This window comes from Homalodisca vitripennis, chromosome 2 (assembly GCF_021130785.1).
Source record: "Homalodisca vitripennis isolate AUS2020 chromosome 2, UT_GWSS_2.1, whole genome shotgun sequence".
NCBI lineage: Eukaryota > Metazoa > Arthropoda > Insecta > Hemiptera > Cicadellidae > Homalodisca > Homalodisca vitripennis.
Window position 1 is genome coordinate 108,448,318 of NC_060208.1, and position 19,305 is coordinate 108,467,622.

The following is a 19,305-nucleotide window of genomic DNA, read 5'->3' on the forward strand; positions in this document are numbered from 1 at the left end:
GAAGGAAATAAAATTAGATTTACTAGAATTCAAAAGGAGATTTTTACTGTCCAAAAAGTCTTTTACCAACGACAAGCCAATGTGAGAGGAAATTTCTATTTGCTCTTCACTTTCCGCAGTTACAATTATGTTTGTGTCATCTGCATAAAGGCAAACTTTATTATCATTGCCCCATACTACTCCAGGTAGACCTTTCAAATAGCATAGGAATAGTAATGGGCCCAATATAGACCCCTGGGGGACACCATAGTGAACAGTTAAAAGACGAGAAGCATATTTTTCCTTATATCTAACTTTTGCATTTTCTTTATAGTGATTAATTTCAACAAATTGTTTTCTTTCTGACAGGTATGATTTAAACTATGTCAATTCTGTACTTTTCACTCCAAGAGTATAAAGTACATTCAGTAACTTACTGTGTTCAACACTATCGAAGGCTCTTGACAAATCCAGAAAAATGCCAATTATTTTTTGCCCTCTATCAACAGATTCAATTATTGATTCAATAAACTCAACTCCTGCCGTTGTAGTAGACTTACTGGACCTAAAGCCATGTTGTTGTTTATCTAATAGCTCATTAGTTTCGAGATAATTAGAAAATTGACTATATAACTACGGGTCAATCCGTTTTCAAATCACCCAGGTCATGTTGCTCAACATTTTTAATTTGCCTAATTTTTTTATTATGAGTTCCCTATGGGTAGACAATCACAAAACTCTATTTGAAAAATTTTTACAAGCCATAGTTTTTTCCTGGCGGCCATTTTACAAATGGCGGTTTTGCAGATTTTAGTAAAATACGCGGTTCGCGAAAAGTTTTAATTGCCAAGCTATTTTTAAAGATATCGGAATAATCCAAAAACCAGTGTGTTCAGCATAAAATGAAACTTCAATTTGACATTATAAATAATGTTTCTTTTGTGCAAGAAAGTCAGTCAAACTTGTTCTGCAAAATCTCGGAAGAAAATCATCAATTGTTACTTTTTAAGACCATAAAAGTTTAAGAAGGAAAAGAGACTCACTACTAATATTTATTTCTTTGTTGAAAACTAATATAACTACCTACTGAAAAAGTTTTAGCCCTGAGAATGCTCTCCTTTTTTTTCTAGAGCTTTTCAAAAATGGCCGAAAGCCTAATTATGTCAATTTTCTAGGGTTAATTACTAAAAAGGGACTGAATGAAAATAAATGAAAATTTTACAAAATGTTCTTTATACAAATAGGAATATCTCATAAAAAAATTATGACTGAGACTTAACTACATTTAGAGATATACAGCATTGCATTTCAGTTAAAAGCGCTACCCTTCTTCTTGCTTGTGCGGTAACCAAGTTAGCAAACAAGGGCTTGTTTAAATCATTATGTTAACAATAAACTTATATTTAATGCTCAAAAACATTATATTCCTTATTTAAACCTACTTAGGATTTACAATAAAAATTATTTAAAACCAGAAAAATTAGTGACCATCTTGGATCACAATACCACGACTGTATACACATTTCAACACCACCTAATTAGTGAAATAAAGAAGATAAACCCTAATTTTTTAATGGTAAATTTACTTTAGCGATGGAGCAAGCAGCCAGTACAAAAATAAGAAAAACTTCATTAATGTCTGCCTACACAAAAATGGTTTCGGTTTAAAAGCAGAATGGAATTTCTTTCGCCTCATCATACACGGGAAGAATTCTTGCGATGGTATTGGGGGAACCACGAAACGAGAAGTAACACGAGCTTCACTTAAAAGACCTTACACTGAACATATCCTGACTCCACAACATATGTTTCAAATATTGTGGAGAAAATATACTGGAATTCAGTATATTATTGTTCCTTCAGCCGAAATCAAGCAAATGGAAACAAAACTTACCGAGAGATTTTGAATGCTGTTTACCAGTGAAAGGAACAAGAAGCTATCACAGATACATCCCCATAAGTGGCAACCAAATAAGATGTTTTGTTACTTCTGCAGGCTCAAACTTTGATGATCATCAAACATCGATACTTTTTACAAATGTAATCATCTTTTTACGAGTAATGACTATGTTGCTTGTATCTATAATGACATTTTCTTTCTCCCTTCTGGACAAAAAAAAATTGCCTTCCCAGCTTTCCAAAAATGACACTGCCTGGGTGCCTGCTAAGAAAATAGTGCGAAAGGTGACTCCACTGGAACTAACAACCGTGTCTGGTAGGACACATAACATAAATGAGAAACTATGTAATGGAATATCATCTTTATTTAATTCGCTGATGAAAATTGCAGTCAACAAGTAATTGAAACCAATGTTTTAAATCTAAATGCACAGAAGAACAATATTATGTGGATACTGTATGCAACTGTAGTACAAAAATTGTATCGGTAATTTAAGTTGAAGAATTATGATTCTTACCTATTGTTCTCACTGTGTAAGATTATGAGTTACTATTTTAAAATATTCCTCAGGTACTAACACATATTTTTACATCATGTATATTATAAAAATGTATTTGATAATATTATATTTTAGAACATAAATTAAAATGCATATACATTTTGACAGTGTAGGTTTAAATAAGGAATATAATGTTTTGAGCATTAAATATAAGTTTATTGTTAACATAATGATTTAAACAAGCCCTTGTTTGCTAACTTGGTACCGCACAAGCAAGAAGAAGGGTAGCGCTTTTAACTGAAATGCAATGCTGTATATCTCTAAATGTAGTTAAGTCTCAGTCATAATTTTTTTTATGAGATATTCCTATTTGTATAAAGAACATTCTGTAAAATTTTCATTTATTTTCATTCAGTCCCTTTTTGGTAATTAACCCTAGAAAATTGACATAATTAGGCTTTCGGCCATTTTTGAAAAGCCCTAGAAAAAAAGGAGAGCATTCTCAGGGCTAAAACTTTTTCAGTAGGTAGTTATATTAGTTTCAAACAAAGAAATAAAATATTAGTAGTGAGTCTCTTTTCCTTCTTAACTTTTATGGTCTTAAAAAGTAACAATTGATGATTTTCTTCCGAGATTTTGCAGAACAAGTTTGACTGACTTTCTTGCACAAAAGAAACATTATTATAATGTCAAATTGAAGTTCATTTTATGCTGAACACACGGTTTTTAGATTACTCCGATATCTTTAAAACTAGCTTGGCAATTAAACTTTTCGCGAACCGCGTATTTTACTAAAATCTGCAAAACCACCATTTGAAAAATGGCCGCCAGGAAAAAACTATGGCTTGTAAAATTTTTTCAAATAGTGTTTTTGTGATTGTCTACCCATAGGGAACTCATAATAAAAAAATTAGGTAAATTAAAAATGTTGAGCAACAAATTTTATTTTTATTGGGTGATTTGAAATGGATTGACCCCTACTTTTTCTAAAATTTTTGAGAATACTGGAAGTACCGATACTGGTCTATAGCATTTCACATCCTCTAAATTACCCTTTTTAAATATAGGTATAACTCGGGCTATTTTAAATTTATCTGGAAATATACCTGAGATTAGGGAATGATTGATTACATGAGTTAACGGAATACAAATAAAAGGCAAAGCTGCCTTTATAATTGTAATAGGAATGTCATCGTATCCTGAAGAGTACTTATTATCGAAGGATGTTATTATTTTTGCAATTTCATTTTCTGTTACCATTTTGAATTGAAATTTTGTGTTGACTTGACTAACATTTAATAAAGTAGCTTTTGCCGAGTGCTCAATGTTTGGGATTACTAGATCTTTAACTGCATTCACAAAGAATTCATTAAATGTTTCACATATAACAGATGGATCAGTTATGTAGTGACCCAGATGAAATAATTTAGTGTTTGTGTAGGTTTTTGACAGTTTTCCAGTTTCTAAATTTACTAAGTTCCATGTAGTTTTAATCTTATTTTTTGAATTCATAATTTTTTCCTCAAAGTATAACTGTTTATTACTAATTACATTATTTCGTAGATCTTGCTTTTTACTTTTGATTAATAATTTTAATTTGTTATCTTTACATATTCTAAATTGAGACTCCAAATAAGTTATTTCAGTTTGCTTTAGTTTTAACTCCTCATTAATCCATTTATTTCTACTATCTAACTTTTGTGTAATATATAATTTTGGAAAATTAACATCAAAGTAATACTTAAATATATTGTAAAAACTATCATATTTGAGGGGAATGGTAGATTGAGAGACATCTAACCAATGTTCTAAGCTTAATTGTTTGTGAAATATGTCTATGTTACTTTTATCAAATTTTCTTACTTGTTTTCTAACTAGAGTAATATTTTTTGATTCTAAATTTAACAATTCCATTATTTGGCCATCATGATCAGAAATATGAGTGATTGCCCCAATTACATTTAAACTATTGGGTTCTATATTGGTGATGAAGTTATCAATTGCTGTTTTTGAATGTTCTGTTACTCGAGTAGGGAAATTTACCATATACCTCATACCATAACCAGATAAAACATTTACAAATCTAGTATAAGTGTGGTTTTTTACTAAAACATCCACATTAAAATCTCCAGCAAGAACAATTTTTTCAAATTTTTTACATAAAATGTCTAGTAAAATTTCTAAATTTTCAAAAAAGATGTTTAAGTTTGAACCATTTGGGGATCTGTAAATACATCCTAATACAAAAGAAAACCCACTATTTATGATTTCTGTCAAGCAACATTCAAATTCTTTTTCTACTAATATTGATTGAAAATAAGGGATTTCTACAGCTTTAAAGTTTACATTTGTATGAGTCAAAATTATGACACCTCCACCCCGTCCTAGGTTTCTTGAAAAATAAGAAGCTGTTACATAATTTGAAATTTTTAGCAAGTCTATTTCTTCTTTTATCATCTTATGCTCGCTTAGTGCAATTATGTCCGGTTTTGATTCAGTGAGAAAAATGTCAAGAAGATCCAGACGAGATGGAAGGTGTTGAACATTGTGATGTAATATTGAAAGGCTTTTATATACTGGATTACTTGAACAACAAGAAGTTTTTTTGGATATGGAAAGGTTAGGACTTATTAACAGGGGGGTGTTTGCTGTGGTACTAGGGAGTTTAAATAAGATGAAGGGTTCTTGCCAGATGTCAAGGGAGTTTGCAGTGACTTGGTGGGGACTGTTAATGGCGGGAAGTCTGAACAATGTAAATGAAATGAATTCAAGTTAAAACTAGACTGGGTGGAGACAGGAACACTTTGGGAGGTGCCGAGGTCTTTGGTCGCCGGCGTATCTGCAGATCCTGCCTTCTTAATCTCCTCCTTCAGCTTCCTGACAAATACTGCGTGGGAAAGTCCATGATGTAATACTCTACGAGCAGTAGACTGTTCCTTGGTGACCACCACCACCTTTGCACCTGTGGTCTGATGAAACTCATTGATGTTCTTGGCAAAGTGCTCTATCTTGACATGGTCTCGGACACAACCCAAGGGCGAGCATATTAACTTAGAAAAAGTTCTACTCTTAAAGTCATGAGTAAGGTCATGGAACGCCTTGTTGTAATCATCCCTTGAAGGCTTGTCATTGAAGTTATCCTTGGTTATCAGGCTGTAGATTCCCGCTGCCCGCGGACCATCCCTCTGGTAAGCCAGATACTTGGTGAGGCAATCCCTCCATACAGGTTTTCCAAATTGCTTTGCAAACACAACCGCCACCCCTGCAGTCATCCTTCTGTCTTGATGGAAGTCGCCTGAGATTGTATGTGCAAAGGCACAAGACTCGTTGCTTTTCAGGTTCTCAATAATCTCCCACATGTCCCCTTCCAGCACCTGAATTCCCGTTACAGAGTTCATAGACAAATTTAGTTTTTCTTCATGAATTTGTGTTCTTAAGTTGTCTGTATTGATTTTGGTCTCTCCGCAGATACTGTGTTTGATCATTTTAGACAATTCTTTTTTTCCTGTACGGTTGAAGTGAATCCCTTTTTTTGTGTACATATGCCTAGGTAAGATGTTGACAGGGAGAAAATCTGCATCTAGATGTTGAGAAAGAATTTTTTCCAATTCCATGTTTATGTAGGCTATCCGGTTATTCAACCCAGGGACATCATGTCTGCAGGGTATTGCAGCAATTCGAACTGTGGTATGTGTTGTAAGTTGAATAATACGAGGGTTGTTCAATAAAGACTGAGACTGTGTCTATAAAACATTTATTATTTCATTCTGATCTACATCAAATTTTTCACCTTCAAAGTATTCCCCATTAAGTGAAATGCACTTGTTCCAGCGCCTTTGCCATGCCAGGAAAACGTTATAGAGAAGCCATCCTTTGACATGTTCTTCAGGATCGCCTCCAAAGCCTTTACTGCATCCTGTTCCGAATCAAAACGACGTCCCTTTAATTCCTTTTTTGCAGTAGGAAACAAAAAATTCGTTTGGCCAAATATTCTGTCACAACGTGTGCAATGTGAGGCCGCGCGTTGTCGTGATGAGGTTTCCAGTTTCCTCGAAGTTTTGGACGCTTTCGAGAAATGTGATCATTCATTAATGTAGCCAAAACTTGTTTGTAATAGTCTCCATTGATTGTCTGTCCACGTGGAACTGAATGAGTGTACACCATTCCTTTATAGTCAAAAAAAGTAATGACCATTGCTTTGTTTGCAGATTTGGTTGCCCTAGCTTTCTTCGGGCGACCTTCATTTTTTTCTACCCACTCAGTGCTTTGGATTTTCATTGCAGGGTCATACTGATAAACCCAGGACTCATCAGCAGTGATTACACTCTTCCGCCAATCCCTATCTTCTTCAACGAACCGCTTCCACTCAAGGCAAACATCGACACGGTTTTGTTTTTGTTCAGGTGTGAGTAAACGAGGAATCCAACGAGCACACACTCTAGACATGTTAAGATTGTCTTTTAAAATTGTGTGAGCACTACCTACCGATATGTCAAGGAGTTCAGCAATCTGTCTGACGGTCAGACGTCGGTCGGTTTTGATCATTGCCGCTGCTGTATTGATGATTTCCTCAGTGAGAGCAGTAACTGGGGCACCATCTCCTCCCTGCAACTCTGGGTCCTCTCTTCCCTCCTTAAAATCTTTGAACCAGCGAAAACAGGAAGCACGAGACATTGCGTCATCCCCAAAAGCTTGCTTTATGTCTTCATAAGTGTTAGTCGTAGTTTTGTTGAGTCTAACACAAAACTTAATCGCATATCGTTGTTCACGCAAACTGGACATGATAAAACGTTGGAGGCGGCACTTACCAAGCTGATGTTCAAATGAGCACTGATGGCTTTGTGATAGAGATAAAGCAATTCAATGTCTGTTGGTAAACAATAGGGTCCAAAGGTATTGGAAAAACCTGGCATCATGTCTTATCAGAGCAGTATGGGGAAATCCCGGGCCCAGTCTCAGTCTTTATTGAACAACCCTCGTATCTTTGAAAATGTCAATAAGTTTGTCTTCCTTATCCACAATATCATCATTCGTTCCCCCAATAATTATAACTGAATCATCTTTCGTGAAGTCTTTAGTCAACAGTTTTAAGTCTGTGACGACACTCTTTAGAGTTGCATTGGGTTTGTGTATACAAGAAATATTTACATTACTTTTAGGCCAGATTTCAGCAAGGTTTTTATACATCTCTCTCCCGTGGCTGTCAGCAAACATCAGTATATTGGATTTATTTTCAGTTGTTACTTTAGGGTTTGAAGTTGGAGGCACCTGTGATTTTTTATTATTGGTATTATTACTTTTATTCTCTCCAGGTTGTCTTATTTTACTAATATTGTTAGTTGTTGGTAAGAGTGCCTCTGTTATTTCTTCATGAATACTCGTTTCAGTAGTTTCCAGTAAATCAAAACGGTTGGCCAGGCTGATTGGATCGGAGCAAAACTTTGATCTATCTAGATCCTTAGAAAATTTTTTTGGGAATTTAAAATTATTTTCTTGAAACTGTTTGATGTCATTTTTTAGTTTTTCATTTTGCAAATTGGTACTCTCAAGCTCATTTTGTAGCATACCAATTATTTCCCTGTAGGATTGAAGTTCTTCACTGAATGTGTGTTCCAAGAGCTCAACATGTTCATTCAATCTTTTAATCTCCTTAGTGAGAGTTTCGTCTGGTAAGGGACAGGGCTGAATAGCTTCTGTAAGCTTGAGATTTTCTTTTCTAAGTTCATTTACTTTATTTTCCAATAATTTTATTTGCATGTTGTTAGGTTTACTTTCATTTGAACTCTGAATTGCTTTACAGACTCTGTCACTTGGTGGATGTTCAACATTAACTTCTACATGTTCAACATATAGCTGATTTTTGAGAATAGAAATTTCTTTGTTTTTGTTTGTTATTTGTTCATCTCTGGATTTTACTTCCTCTTCATAAAACTTATTTTTTTCCGCTAGAGTTTTGACTTCATTTTGTAGGCTATTTATTGTTTCTTCTGCTTCAGATTCCAAAAGTTGAAGAGATAGTTCTGCTTGTTCCTTTTGAAATTTCAACTGAGCCATGTCCTCACTAGCTTGTATTAAGCTCTTGCCTAATTCATTAAAACTTTCATTGCTAGAATTAGTACTACAAAAAATCTCTTCATTTTCTGTACTGTTGAGGGAAGATTGTGGAAGATTCCTACTTTCTACTATGTTGTTTGGTGTACTGGAATGAAGATTTATTTGTGTTTGAGTTTGTGTGTTTGTTAAAGAGCTATTTAGATCCTGAACTGATTGAGAGGGTTGCTCTGGAATATGAGCTGTGGGCTGAACCACTGTTAGGTCAGAATTGTCATTTTTTTGCTTCTGTTTATTTGTTTCAATATGTTTTAGGACACTTTGTTTTGATCTCAACTTTGTTGTTCCATTAGGAGAAAAATAATATTTGTCAGTTTTTCCTTTTGAAAGTCCAGTCTTCCTTGCCACTTCTGTTTTTGTCCATCTATCAGGGGTTTTTATATTGTCTTTATTTCCCATATTATTAATAAATAAAACTTCACGGGATGTCTTTCTTGCTTTGCCAGCAGTGTGGAGTGGCGCAGGGGCATTTCTGATCAGTATTTTCCCGACTTCAGATCATTTCCCAGATCGTCCAACTTGTCTGACGTCAGATCACGTAAGATTTAGGATGTGATCTAACACCGGGAAAGTACAGATTGAAAATGCTTCTGGCCATCATTGCGCGTTTTGGTGGAGTCTGGCGCCACCCCGCACTGCTGGCAAAAAAAAATCCTTTGAATAGTAATTATCCTTATACAGTGTAATTTGGTATAAGTAGTTGTGGCGAGGATTCTTTACTCATTCTAATTGATGATTTGATATTATTGATCAATGGAGTGTTGGATGCTTATTATACTGCAGCCGTACGTAGGAACAAACATACCAAATTAAAAAAAGGAAGTATCTGTATAATTGAGGTATGATTTTTTTTATAACTGAGTTTTGATTTTTTTTAAGTTTGATGTTTATGTAGTGTTTCATAAAATAATTCGCAACTTTTTCAAAAATAAACATAATAGGATGAATTTTTTTATTGTGTTGGGGGAAAAGTAGGATATGACATAATATTTAATCAAACAATAAAATCTGTTGAAATTTTCAAATTAAAAATATACAAAACATTTTTAATTTTTTTATTAATTTACGTATTGATGAAGAAAAATTGTAACTTTTGTATCTTAATACTTTTGTAAGCAACTTTTTCATTGTTCCCTATGTAAGTAGGAACAAGTACAACTTATCAAGTTTCAAAAAAGTAAGTGTCTGTAATACTGAGTGTGACTTCTATATATAAGTACAAAATATGTAGATTTGACTTATTATGCATAACATAAGACTAAGTACAATCAATCAATCATATCACTTTATTTGTATCATACACATAATGTACAAAAGTGTGAATTTAGGGCCATAAGGCCCTGTCTTACAATTAACCCTAATACAATAATACTTGTTAAGTCAAATAAAACTACTACATTTAAAATAAAACAAGATTATATAATAAAGGTCTCTTTAAGAATTTAATATGAATTCAAAGGACACATACATTTGTACAGTACATTCATACACACATTCATTAGCACCCCATCTGTCCTCCAAGACCTACCCCAACTAACCCATCGCTGATATCATTTCTAGCAATTGAGCTTTCAGTAAGGCTGCAAACCGGTTTCGACTCCCTACTGACTTAATATGGTTAGGGAATTCCTTCTCGGCAAGCAGTAACGACAAATGATTAATTGTAAGTGGAGTTTCGGTGGCAAGGGATAAGAAGCATTGATGAGGCCATTCTTGTCTCTCTTGTGCTTGTTTCAGAAATCAATTTGGATTTATCAGCCAGATATATATACTCTCCAAAGTTAGAAGACTAGAATACACCAATTTCAGAACTTTTAGTAATCTTGTATCAGCTAATCTTAGAATAGAATTTGAATATAAATATACATTATATGATTGTCACGTCTTAGATCAAATACAAAACGTACAAAGTAATTTTGGCATCACTGCAGTTTGTTAGCCAGATCCACAGTCATATCATTGATTAGAGAATTGCAGTATGAAAATTTAGGAAAAATTAGTGTTTTTACCAGTCCTTCAAGACATTGTTTCACACATTCTGGCAAGTGTTGCATCCTCTTGAGTGAGTGTACTGAAGCAAACACCTTCTTACAGATGCCCACAACAGCATCACATCATTCATAGTTAGACCCAAATTTGTCACTTTGTTGCAGTACAGAAGAAAAACGTTTACAGTAATTTTGGGTATATTATTTGTGTCTATATAGTTCTTAAGTCGTGAGTGAGAGATGATAATCATTTGCGTTGTGTTTTTGTTAAGCTTCAGTCCGTGTTTCATTGTCCATTCCACAAATTTTTTTAATATCAGAGTTTATGTTCTGTAATGTCGTGTGTATATCACGGACCCCATAAGTATATAAATAGTCATAAGTCTAATAATCTTATTTTTAGTCAGTTAGCTCAGTAAGGTAAAGAATTCCTAGGGAGGATTAGATGTAAAAAAAACTCTTGTTAAAATACCTGACACTATTTCTTGCACTGCAGGATCACAAGATCAGAGATCACACGTAAAAACAGAAGTGGGCAACAAAATACAGGGTTATTACAAAAGTAGTAAGAACAAATTTTAAAATGATAGAAATATTTGAACCATAATATTCAACACCTACCATCTCAACTAGATCAATTACAAATCAGCTTAGAGGTAATTAAACCTGACATATTGGCATTATCAGAACATAAATGACCGAAGCAGACTTGTATATCTCAACATAGAAAATTACACAGTAAGGTCATTTTTTTATTGTAAAGGCGCTCTTGGAGATGGGGTTATAATTTTGGCCCAGAAAAATATTACTATCAAAATTGTCTTGTTCCCTGAGATGCAAGAAATGGTAACAGAAAAAGAATTTGAATGTTGTGTAACAGAATTTAAAATTGGGAAATATTTTTTGTGTTGGCTTGTATATATCCCCCCCCCCCCCCGACTACTGTTATGTAAACTCTTTTCTGAACAAATTGGAAACCCTCATTTATACTCTTTGCAATAAATACAACAATGTCATAATTACCAGAGATCTAAATAGAAATGTGTTAAAAAAAGATAATATTTGTAATATTCTAAAAATGTGCAATATGGATTAAAAAATAAGATTTTCCAACTAGAGTAACTCACAATTCAAAGTTAGCCGTAGATAATTTTATTACAAATATTAAAAGTAATAAGTTATTAGCAGGTAACCAAAATTGTGGATCGCGATACCCAATATCTTAAGATAATGGACATTCAAAGTAGTCAGAAATAACACCTAAACGTATGTAGAAAATTTGATAAATGTAATTATGAATTATTTTTCAAATATCTCAAAGCTGAAGAGTGTTTATCAGGTCCCTGTAGAAAACAAACATGACATATTTCATACACATTTTTTATATTATTTTTATGTAAATTTCCCAAAAGTAACAGTTACAGAAAAACCATTCAAAACTCAAAATTGGTTAACAAATGATCTGAGGAATAACAAAACTGAATTAGTGGAAATCTAAGTCTTAAACCAATCATTAATGAAAAAAGAGATCTCTGAATCAAAACATTACCAACACACACAAAAATATTATGAGTAAAATTTTAAGATCCTAAAATAAAGGCAAAACCACTTGTAGTATAATTAATTCAAATTTAAGAGAATCACAATAGAAAATTAACAATAGAACACTGTAATATAACAAAAAAGGGTTGCTAATCAGTAATCCAAGAGAAATTTGTGAATTTTTTAATGATTTCTTTATAAATATAGTTGACAAACTGATAGTACCAAATACAAAGCCGCAAAAGATTAGTCCAACAAAACTTCAATTACAATAGGAAAAAGAAATTTTCTTTCAAACCAGTAACTGAAAAAGAACTAGAAAAGATGTTCTCTCTTTTGAAAGTAAGTACTTTGCCGGTGTGGATGAAAATCCAATCATAGTAATTAAAGGTTCAGCAAAATTCATCATGAAACCTTTAACACATTTGATTAATTCTTCTCTTATTTTGGGACATTTCCCTCAAAACTAAAAATATCAAAAGTCATCTTAATCTTTAAAAACGATGATACAAAAGAAGTTTCTTGTTATAGACCTGTGTCGATTCTACCCTCCTTCTCAAAAATCTTCGAACGTATAGTTTATAATCAATTACTTAAGTTTTTAGAATCAAATAAACTATTAATCAATCTATCAATTCTTTATTGTCATTAAACAACATACAACATTGTAATAGACATTGTCAAATAGGAACATAAAATATACTCTATGCTAAAAATGTAAATATAAATATAAAGGCCTACAACATAAAACATATAAAATATTAGACTAGAATGGTAGGCTATGTACAATTGTTAAAACTTAAGGTCACTCATGTCAGCAATTTCCTAGTCCTCAACACAATAAAAGGCTTTAATTTTTAACCAATTTTGTAAAACTTTTTTAAAATTATGTACAGTAACATTCCTAGCAGCTAATGGTAACTTATTGAACAGTTTGACCCCAATGTAACCATAACTGTGTTGTGTTTTACTTAGTCTAACATATTTACAATCAATTAGGCCCTTATTTCTAGTGTTATGCTCATGGCAACTACCTCTTGGGTTATATTCATCCAAATGTTTTTTAACATAGATCAGACATTGGAGAATATACATTGAGGGAACAGTAAGTATGCCTAGCTCTGTAAAATGTGATCTACAGCTATCCAGAAAGCCAATACCTGAAACACATCTGATTGCTCGCTTTTGCCATTTAAAAACCTCCTTTGCACCAGGGGCGTTTCCCCACAGGATTAGGCCATACAATATGTGCGAGTGGAAAAAGGCATAGTATGCATTTATGACTAAACTGTCATTTGTGTACTGTTTTAGCTTACTTAGTAGGAAAACTACTCTAGATAAGCGAGTACACAAGTTACTTGTGTGATGATGCCAGCCCAATTTACAGTCTAATGTAATTCCTAACAATTTCACAGTCTTATCATCTAAGTTAAATCATAAACTAAATACAATTTCCTCTGTTTTACTACTATTTACAGACAATTGATTGGCACAGAACCATAGGTTAGATCTCTCAACCATATAGTTTTTAACAATACAGTTAGTTTCAGAATTAGCGCTTGAAGTTAACAGTGTCGTGTCATCTGCATATAAAATACATTTATCAGGGATAAAAGCAGGTAGATCATTGACAAATATCACAAACAGAAAAGGGCCTAGGACAGAGCCCTGAGGTACCCCACTTAAAACTCTTAAAACATCAGATTTTTCTTCAGAAATTTTTACAAATTGATATCTATCTGTCAGATATGTCTCAATCAACAATAATTCTTTTCCCTTAATGTTATAAGATTGTAGTTTTTTAATAAGAACATTATGAGGAACAACATCAAAAGCTTTACTTAGGTCTAATAAAACTATTAGATAGTCTATTAAAACTATTAGTCTATTAGATAAAGAACAGCATGGGTTTTTACGAGGCAAATCATAGTTAAAGCAAGTATAGAATTTATTTAAAATATAAATTCAGTTAATGCCAGAAAAAAAGTTATAGGTATTTTCCTTGATTTATCACGTGCCTTTGACAATGTATCCCATGTACTGTTAAACAAACTAAAAAATGTAGGAATAGTAAAAAAAGAACTAAATTGGTTTACTTCCTTATCTTAACAATAGACAAAAATATGTGGAAACACAGTTCACAGAAAATATCAAGGGTAACACTTATTTAAGGAAGGCCGTCTCAGCCCAGCAAACAATCAAGTATTGCGTTTCCCAAGGCTCAATATTGGGACCCCTATTTTTTATTTGCTATATTGGAGAGATAACCAAAATTATTAATCAAAGTAAAATATGTATATATGCAGATGACACTAATATGGTAGTAACAGGCAATTCAAAGGAAGAGATAGAGAGATTTCTGCATATATTAAGCTAGCAGCCATTAAAGAATTCTTAAAAAATCATAATCTTTTATTGATAAAAAAAAATCCAATTTCATAACATTCTCAACAAAATAAAATCAACACAAAATTGAACCATCACTTAAAATTGGCAATGATCTCAAAACACAAGAAAATTGTAAAAACTTTACAGGTTTAATCATAGATGAATACCTTTGTTGGAATGAACATGTTGACGGTATTAAATAAAATTTCATGTGGAATCTATAGCGTATGTCGAAGTTATGCGACTAAAGTGCTCTAAAAAAATTTATTACGCACTCATTCATTCACATTTAGCATATGGAACAACATCCTAACAAAATCTTGACAAGATACTTATACACTGCCGCTGATTTGAGAGATAAGATTTAGTCCAGGTTTTACTAAACTCGGAAAATCCTAAAGCACCCAACTTTCTCAACAACAAACCGAATATAACACAAAAGTCTTGGAAAAAGTCAAACAATGTCATAATAGTGCATTGACTTCTATCCATTGCTTGGCGAATGCAGTAACACTGAGAAGCGCAGTTTCAGTGCTATGATTTGGTCGAAATCCTGATTGAAACTTATTCAAAATATTATTTCTTTGAGGAATATTGAAATTTGACAGTGCACTATTTTTTCCAAACCTTTTAAAAGAGTAGGGAGAATGCTAATTGGCCTGAAATCTTTTGCTTCAGTGGGAGAAGAAATTTTTTATTTGGACGTATAAGGGCAGACTTCCAATTTTCAGGAAAACCCCCGGGGGTTAAAGATTTGTTATATATAATATTCACCACAGGATGCATGGCATAAAGAATCTTTTTTCAGCACCTTGATTGATGTTTTATCAATTCCGGTGGCATTACTTTAAATCCTGTTTATAGCTCGTAGAGTGTCAACCTGAAGGATATGTATAAAAGTGAATTTATTTTGATTAGTTGATTGTGATGCAGTAATAAAAAGAATATTAAGATTGTTTATTAAGATGGTATATTGCAGTGAATATCTGTTTTCTGCTTGCCCATACCTAAACATTTAACATTCTGCCACTTGTCGGTGGATGAAGAAACACATTTTCTTCTTTCAGGAAATAAAATGTGAATATATTGCAGCCAAGAGTTACAATGGTCCTGCTTAACTCTATTGCAGAGCTGATGATACTGAGAGAGGATATCTGGGTCATTAGTTTTACAAGCTCTACGCTCTACGAGTCGTGCTGAGTCATAAGACTGCTTATAGCAGGTGTTAACCTAGGGACGGGGCATTTCTTAGAAACTCTCCTTGTCACATCGACCCAGAACAAAGGATTTAAACCTGTCAACCATTTTATTGACTGATTCGAGGTGTGTAATGGACTCCCATGGAATTTTCAACGTCACAAGCAAAAGAATATTCATTAATATTTTTTTAATCTCTGTAGGTTATAAACAAAGACAGCACTAGGAGTTTTAGTTTTTAGAACATAGTATATGAGGTCATGATGTCAGATGCCAGGGATTGGAAGCTGCCCAAGAAGGAGGACCTCAGAAGGATCACTTACCACTATAAGGTTGAGTAGGATATAGAACTGGCAGTGAGATGTGTGGGATTCAATGGCAGTATAGTCAAATTGCACGAGTCAAACATAGTGGTCAGTTGTGATTGTAGTCATTATTGTGTCTAGTCATTAGAAGATCTGCGATCAGATCTCCCATCACCAAGACACAAGTGTAGGTTGGCGTGTAGCACAAGACAGCATTTTCAAAATCAATCATGAAACCTACATTCAGAGACTGGTAGCAGATCCCTAACAGGTGGTGCTAATAACCTGGAAATAAAATTTCAACTAGCATAAATTCAGGCTTAGCTGAATACTCAGAAGGCGAAGAATTTAAAAATTTATACCCACACATAAAGCGCAATCTTTTTTATTAATCCTATCATTCCGCAAGAGTGAAAAACCAGGGAGTACTACTTCATGAGACAAAACTAAAGGCTTAAGCCAAGTCTGAAATACCAATTAAGTCAAAATTATTATACTGAAATATTGAATTGACCTCATCAATATGTCCTGTAAGGGATTAGGAATTTATGTTAGCAATTTTGAGATGGGGATCGAGGCGGGCAGAGATAATGTCGGCAGTCGATTCTACATGGTGCTAAAACCATCACCGTGAGGGCCAGTATCTGAAGTACAATGCTATATCTGAACATTAGTAACAGAATAATAAATATCTGAAAAGCCAATCTAGTCAGCCTTCTGCACTTTTCGGAAATACCCACAGGCCGATCACATAGGCACTCAAAGGGTTAACTAACCAACACTATAGAAAACTAACCAGAATAACTTGGAATGTCCTGGATTTTCATTGTTTCAGCATATTTGTTTTAAATTTATTTTATTTAAATGAATTTTTGTAACCTATCCCATTGTTTGTTTGATGGTTATGGCTCCTTTAATTATTTATAGGGTTATATAATTGTAAAATTGTAATAAATTACAATTAAAAATAATATATTTTTATTTCCAGAAAGAATTTATTAGGCGGTCGCAAACCATATATTAGATAATAATTACAGTTTCAAATCAGTCCATCAGACCAATCAATGAAGTAAAGCAATGTATCAATTCCTTTATGATAATTAGTTAAAAAATTACGTTTATTATGTAAAAAGTTAATACTAAATTCATTCTTTACAAATATTTCTTTAACAACTATAAAATAACAATATCAATAGCAATAAAATTAGCTGTGACTAAATAAATTAACAAACAAAACCAATTGAAAAGATTTAAATTCTCGTTCAGTTCAGTTGTGCTTAATTGTGTTCTTTCCCGGTTTGTTAATGAGTTGTTATTAATTTATATTGCATAAACAACGTGATAAACATCATATAAAAAGCAACTTATAATTTCAATGTTTTAAGACTAAATTGTAGTATTTAAAGAAGTGCTCCTTAAGACTTATAGATATCTTAATACTTCATTATTTTATTCCAATTATAACAATTCTTACATGAGTGTTTTCCTTATAAACTTTACTAAAATTTACATTTTATTTTTGGTTAGATTGCAAAGTTTTCAAGTAGGCAAAATCAGTGGGTTTTCATTTATTTTTGCATTTTTGTTGTTGTTATAAACTCATATAAATAATATAGCCATGGTCTGGGAGAGTTGATTCAATGCGAATATTAAGTTTAGCTTAATACAGCATCTGAAATATGAAACTGTTATAGACGTGACTCCTGGAATCTGAAGTTCACTTCCAAATGAAAAGATAAAATAATCTGCAACAATGTTCAAAAGTGATCTCATTGCATTGTTTTGACATCAGAAAAGAGCTCTGCCTGGTTTACCCAGCAGCCATCCATTGTAGTCCAGATGAGGTATTCTCATTGTCTGTTTAGATGCACATTTGTGTGTACTACGATGTTTTAGACATGATCCCAAAGCATGGCAGAGCAATCACGTTTTCTTCATGTCATAGGCCATGTAAACAACAGACATGGTATAAATGTTCTGATTTTAATCTCACAAGAAGATAGACTAGATAAAGAATTGACACATGGCACCTCAGCAACAACACATGGTACAATAGCTGATACTGCCAAGTGTTGCAACAAGCTTCTTATAAAACAAAGTAAACTGTTTAGAAGTAACTAAAAGGATATATTCGTATAAATCAAGTACATAAATTTTAAAAAGTTTTTGCTTTTAGTAATTCCCGGAGGGTTCACTTCTGGCTGGTTTATACCTTTCAGTTAAATTCACAGTGGGTACAGCAAAAACTGATGTGTCACTTAAATCTGGGTAACCTTATGAATGTCCAGGAGCAGCACATCACTAACCGCAAATGTCAAGATTCTAAGGTGCAAGGGTAATTCGATAAGTCCAGTCCACTGCGTGAGATAACTGTTGGAGTTGGTGAGTGGTGAGGTTTGTTCCCTAAGAGCCAAAGGTTCTTGCCAGCCTAGACATAAGGGTGTGCCATTCCCTGCCTGCTTTGACTAGAGGGACTGGTTCAGAGCTGGCTTCTTCTTCCTAGGGACACTTGAGATTAGTGCCCTAAACCTTTTCTCATAAATCTTGACAGGAAGCGGCCCCTATTCCCAACCCTACCTATCCAAAATATCCTGTCACTGGGAGCAACGCATAGGTCCTTATAGGACTAGGTGCAATTTTCTAGGTTTCTTGTCCTAAGAGAACAAAAAATGTTTAAGTATTTATTAATTTTCTTAGCATTTTCAATAAATTGTAGTCTTTATGTATTTTTTAGAACAGTTTGTATAATCTATCTAGATTAACCTCTATCTAGTTTGATTAACCTATCTCCAAGATCATAATCTTTGTCGTAGGTTGAAAACATTATATATAAAAACACACATGATAAAATCTAATAATCACATTAAACAGTTCCAGATGAAAGAATATCAATAAGTGGTGAGATAGAGTGGTGAAACTATGATGATGTTACGCGCGTCTTGTATGGCCATAAGGTGTATGTCTGGCAAGGCTGCAGTCCCCCGAGTGTGTGTGGTCGGGAGTGGACCTGCAGGATTCTACGTCACCCAACATTTGGTCAAGGTAATCTGTGATACTTCTTGAGTGTGGAGGTACAGGGATATAATCTTTTTCAATATTGAGTATTAAAGCTACAGGGTGCTAAAAGAATGTGGACCAAACTTTCTAAAAAAGGTTAAATGGATTTGTTTAAACAGAACATTGACTTCTAATATTGTAAGTTCTCCTTATCATCTTAGAGAGGCACAAGTAGTAAGTGCAATAGACAATTATTGATCTTTGTGTGTTTTTAAACGTGTCCACAGTTGATAACACAAACCGATAGTAATAAAAAAAGTGGTCGAGCAGGAAGAAGTCATAAGTGTGGATTGTGTCCGAAATATGATATAAATAACTTATTCATCAAATTTTCACTAT

General features: G+C 33.4%; 1 protein-coding gene across 3 annotated transcripts in view; it reads left to right on the forward strand.

Moving 5' to 3' along the window:
* LOC124354552 (NADPH:adrenodoxin oxidoreductase, mitochondrial) overlaps window positions 1-19,305 on the forward strand; it is a 54,217-nt gene that overhangs the window by 8,033 nt on the left and 26,879 nt on the right. For all 3 annotated transcript variants that reach the window (XM_046805097.1, XM_046805099.1, XM_046805098.1), the window contains exon 2: window positions 18,781-18,951. In XM_046805097.1, coding sequence (XP_046661053.1) covers window positions 18,829-18,951 — 123 coding nt within the window. In that variant the 5' untranslated portion in view covers window positions 18,781-18,828. The remainder of the gene's footprint in view (window positions 1-18,780; window positions 18,952-19,305) is intronic.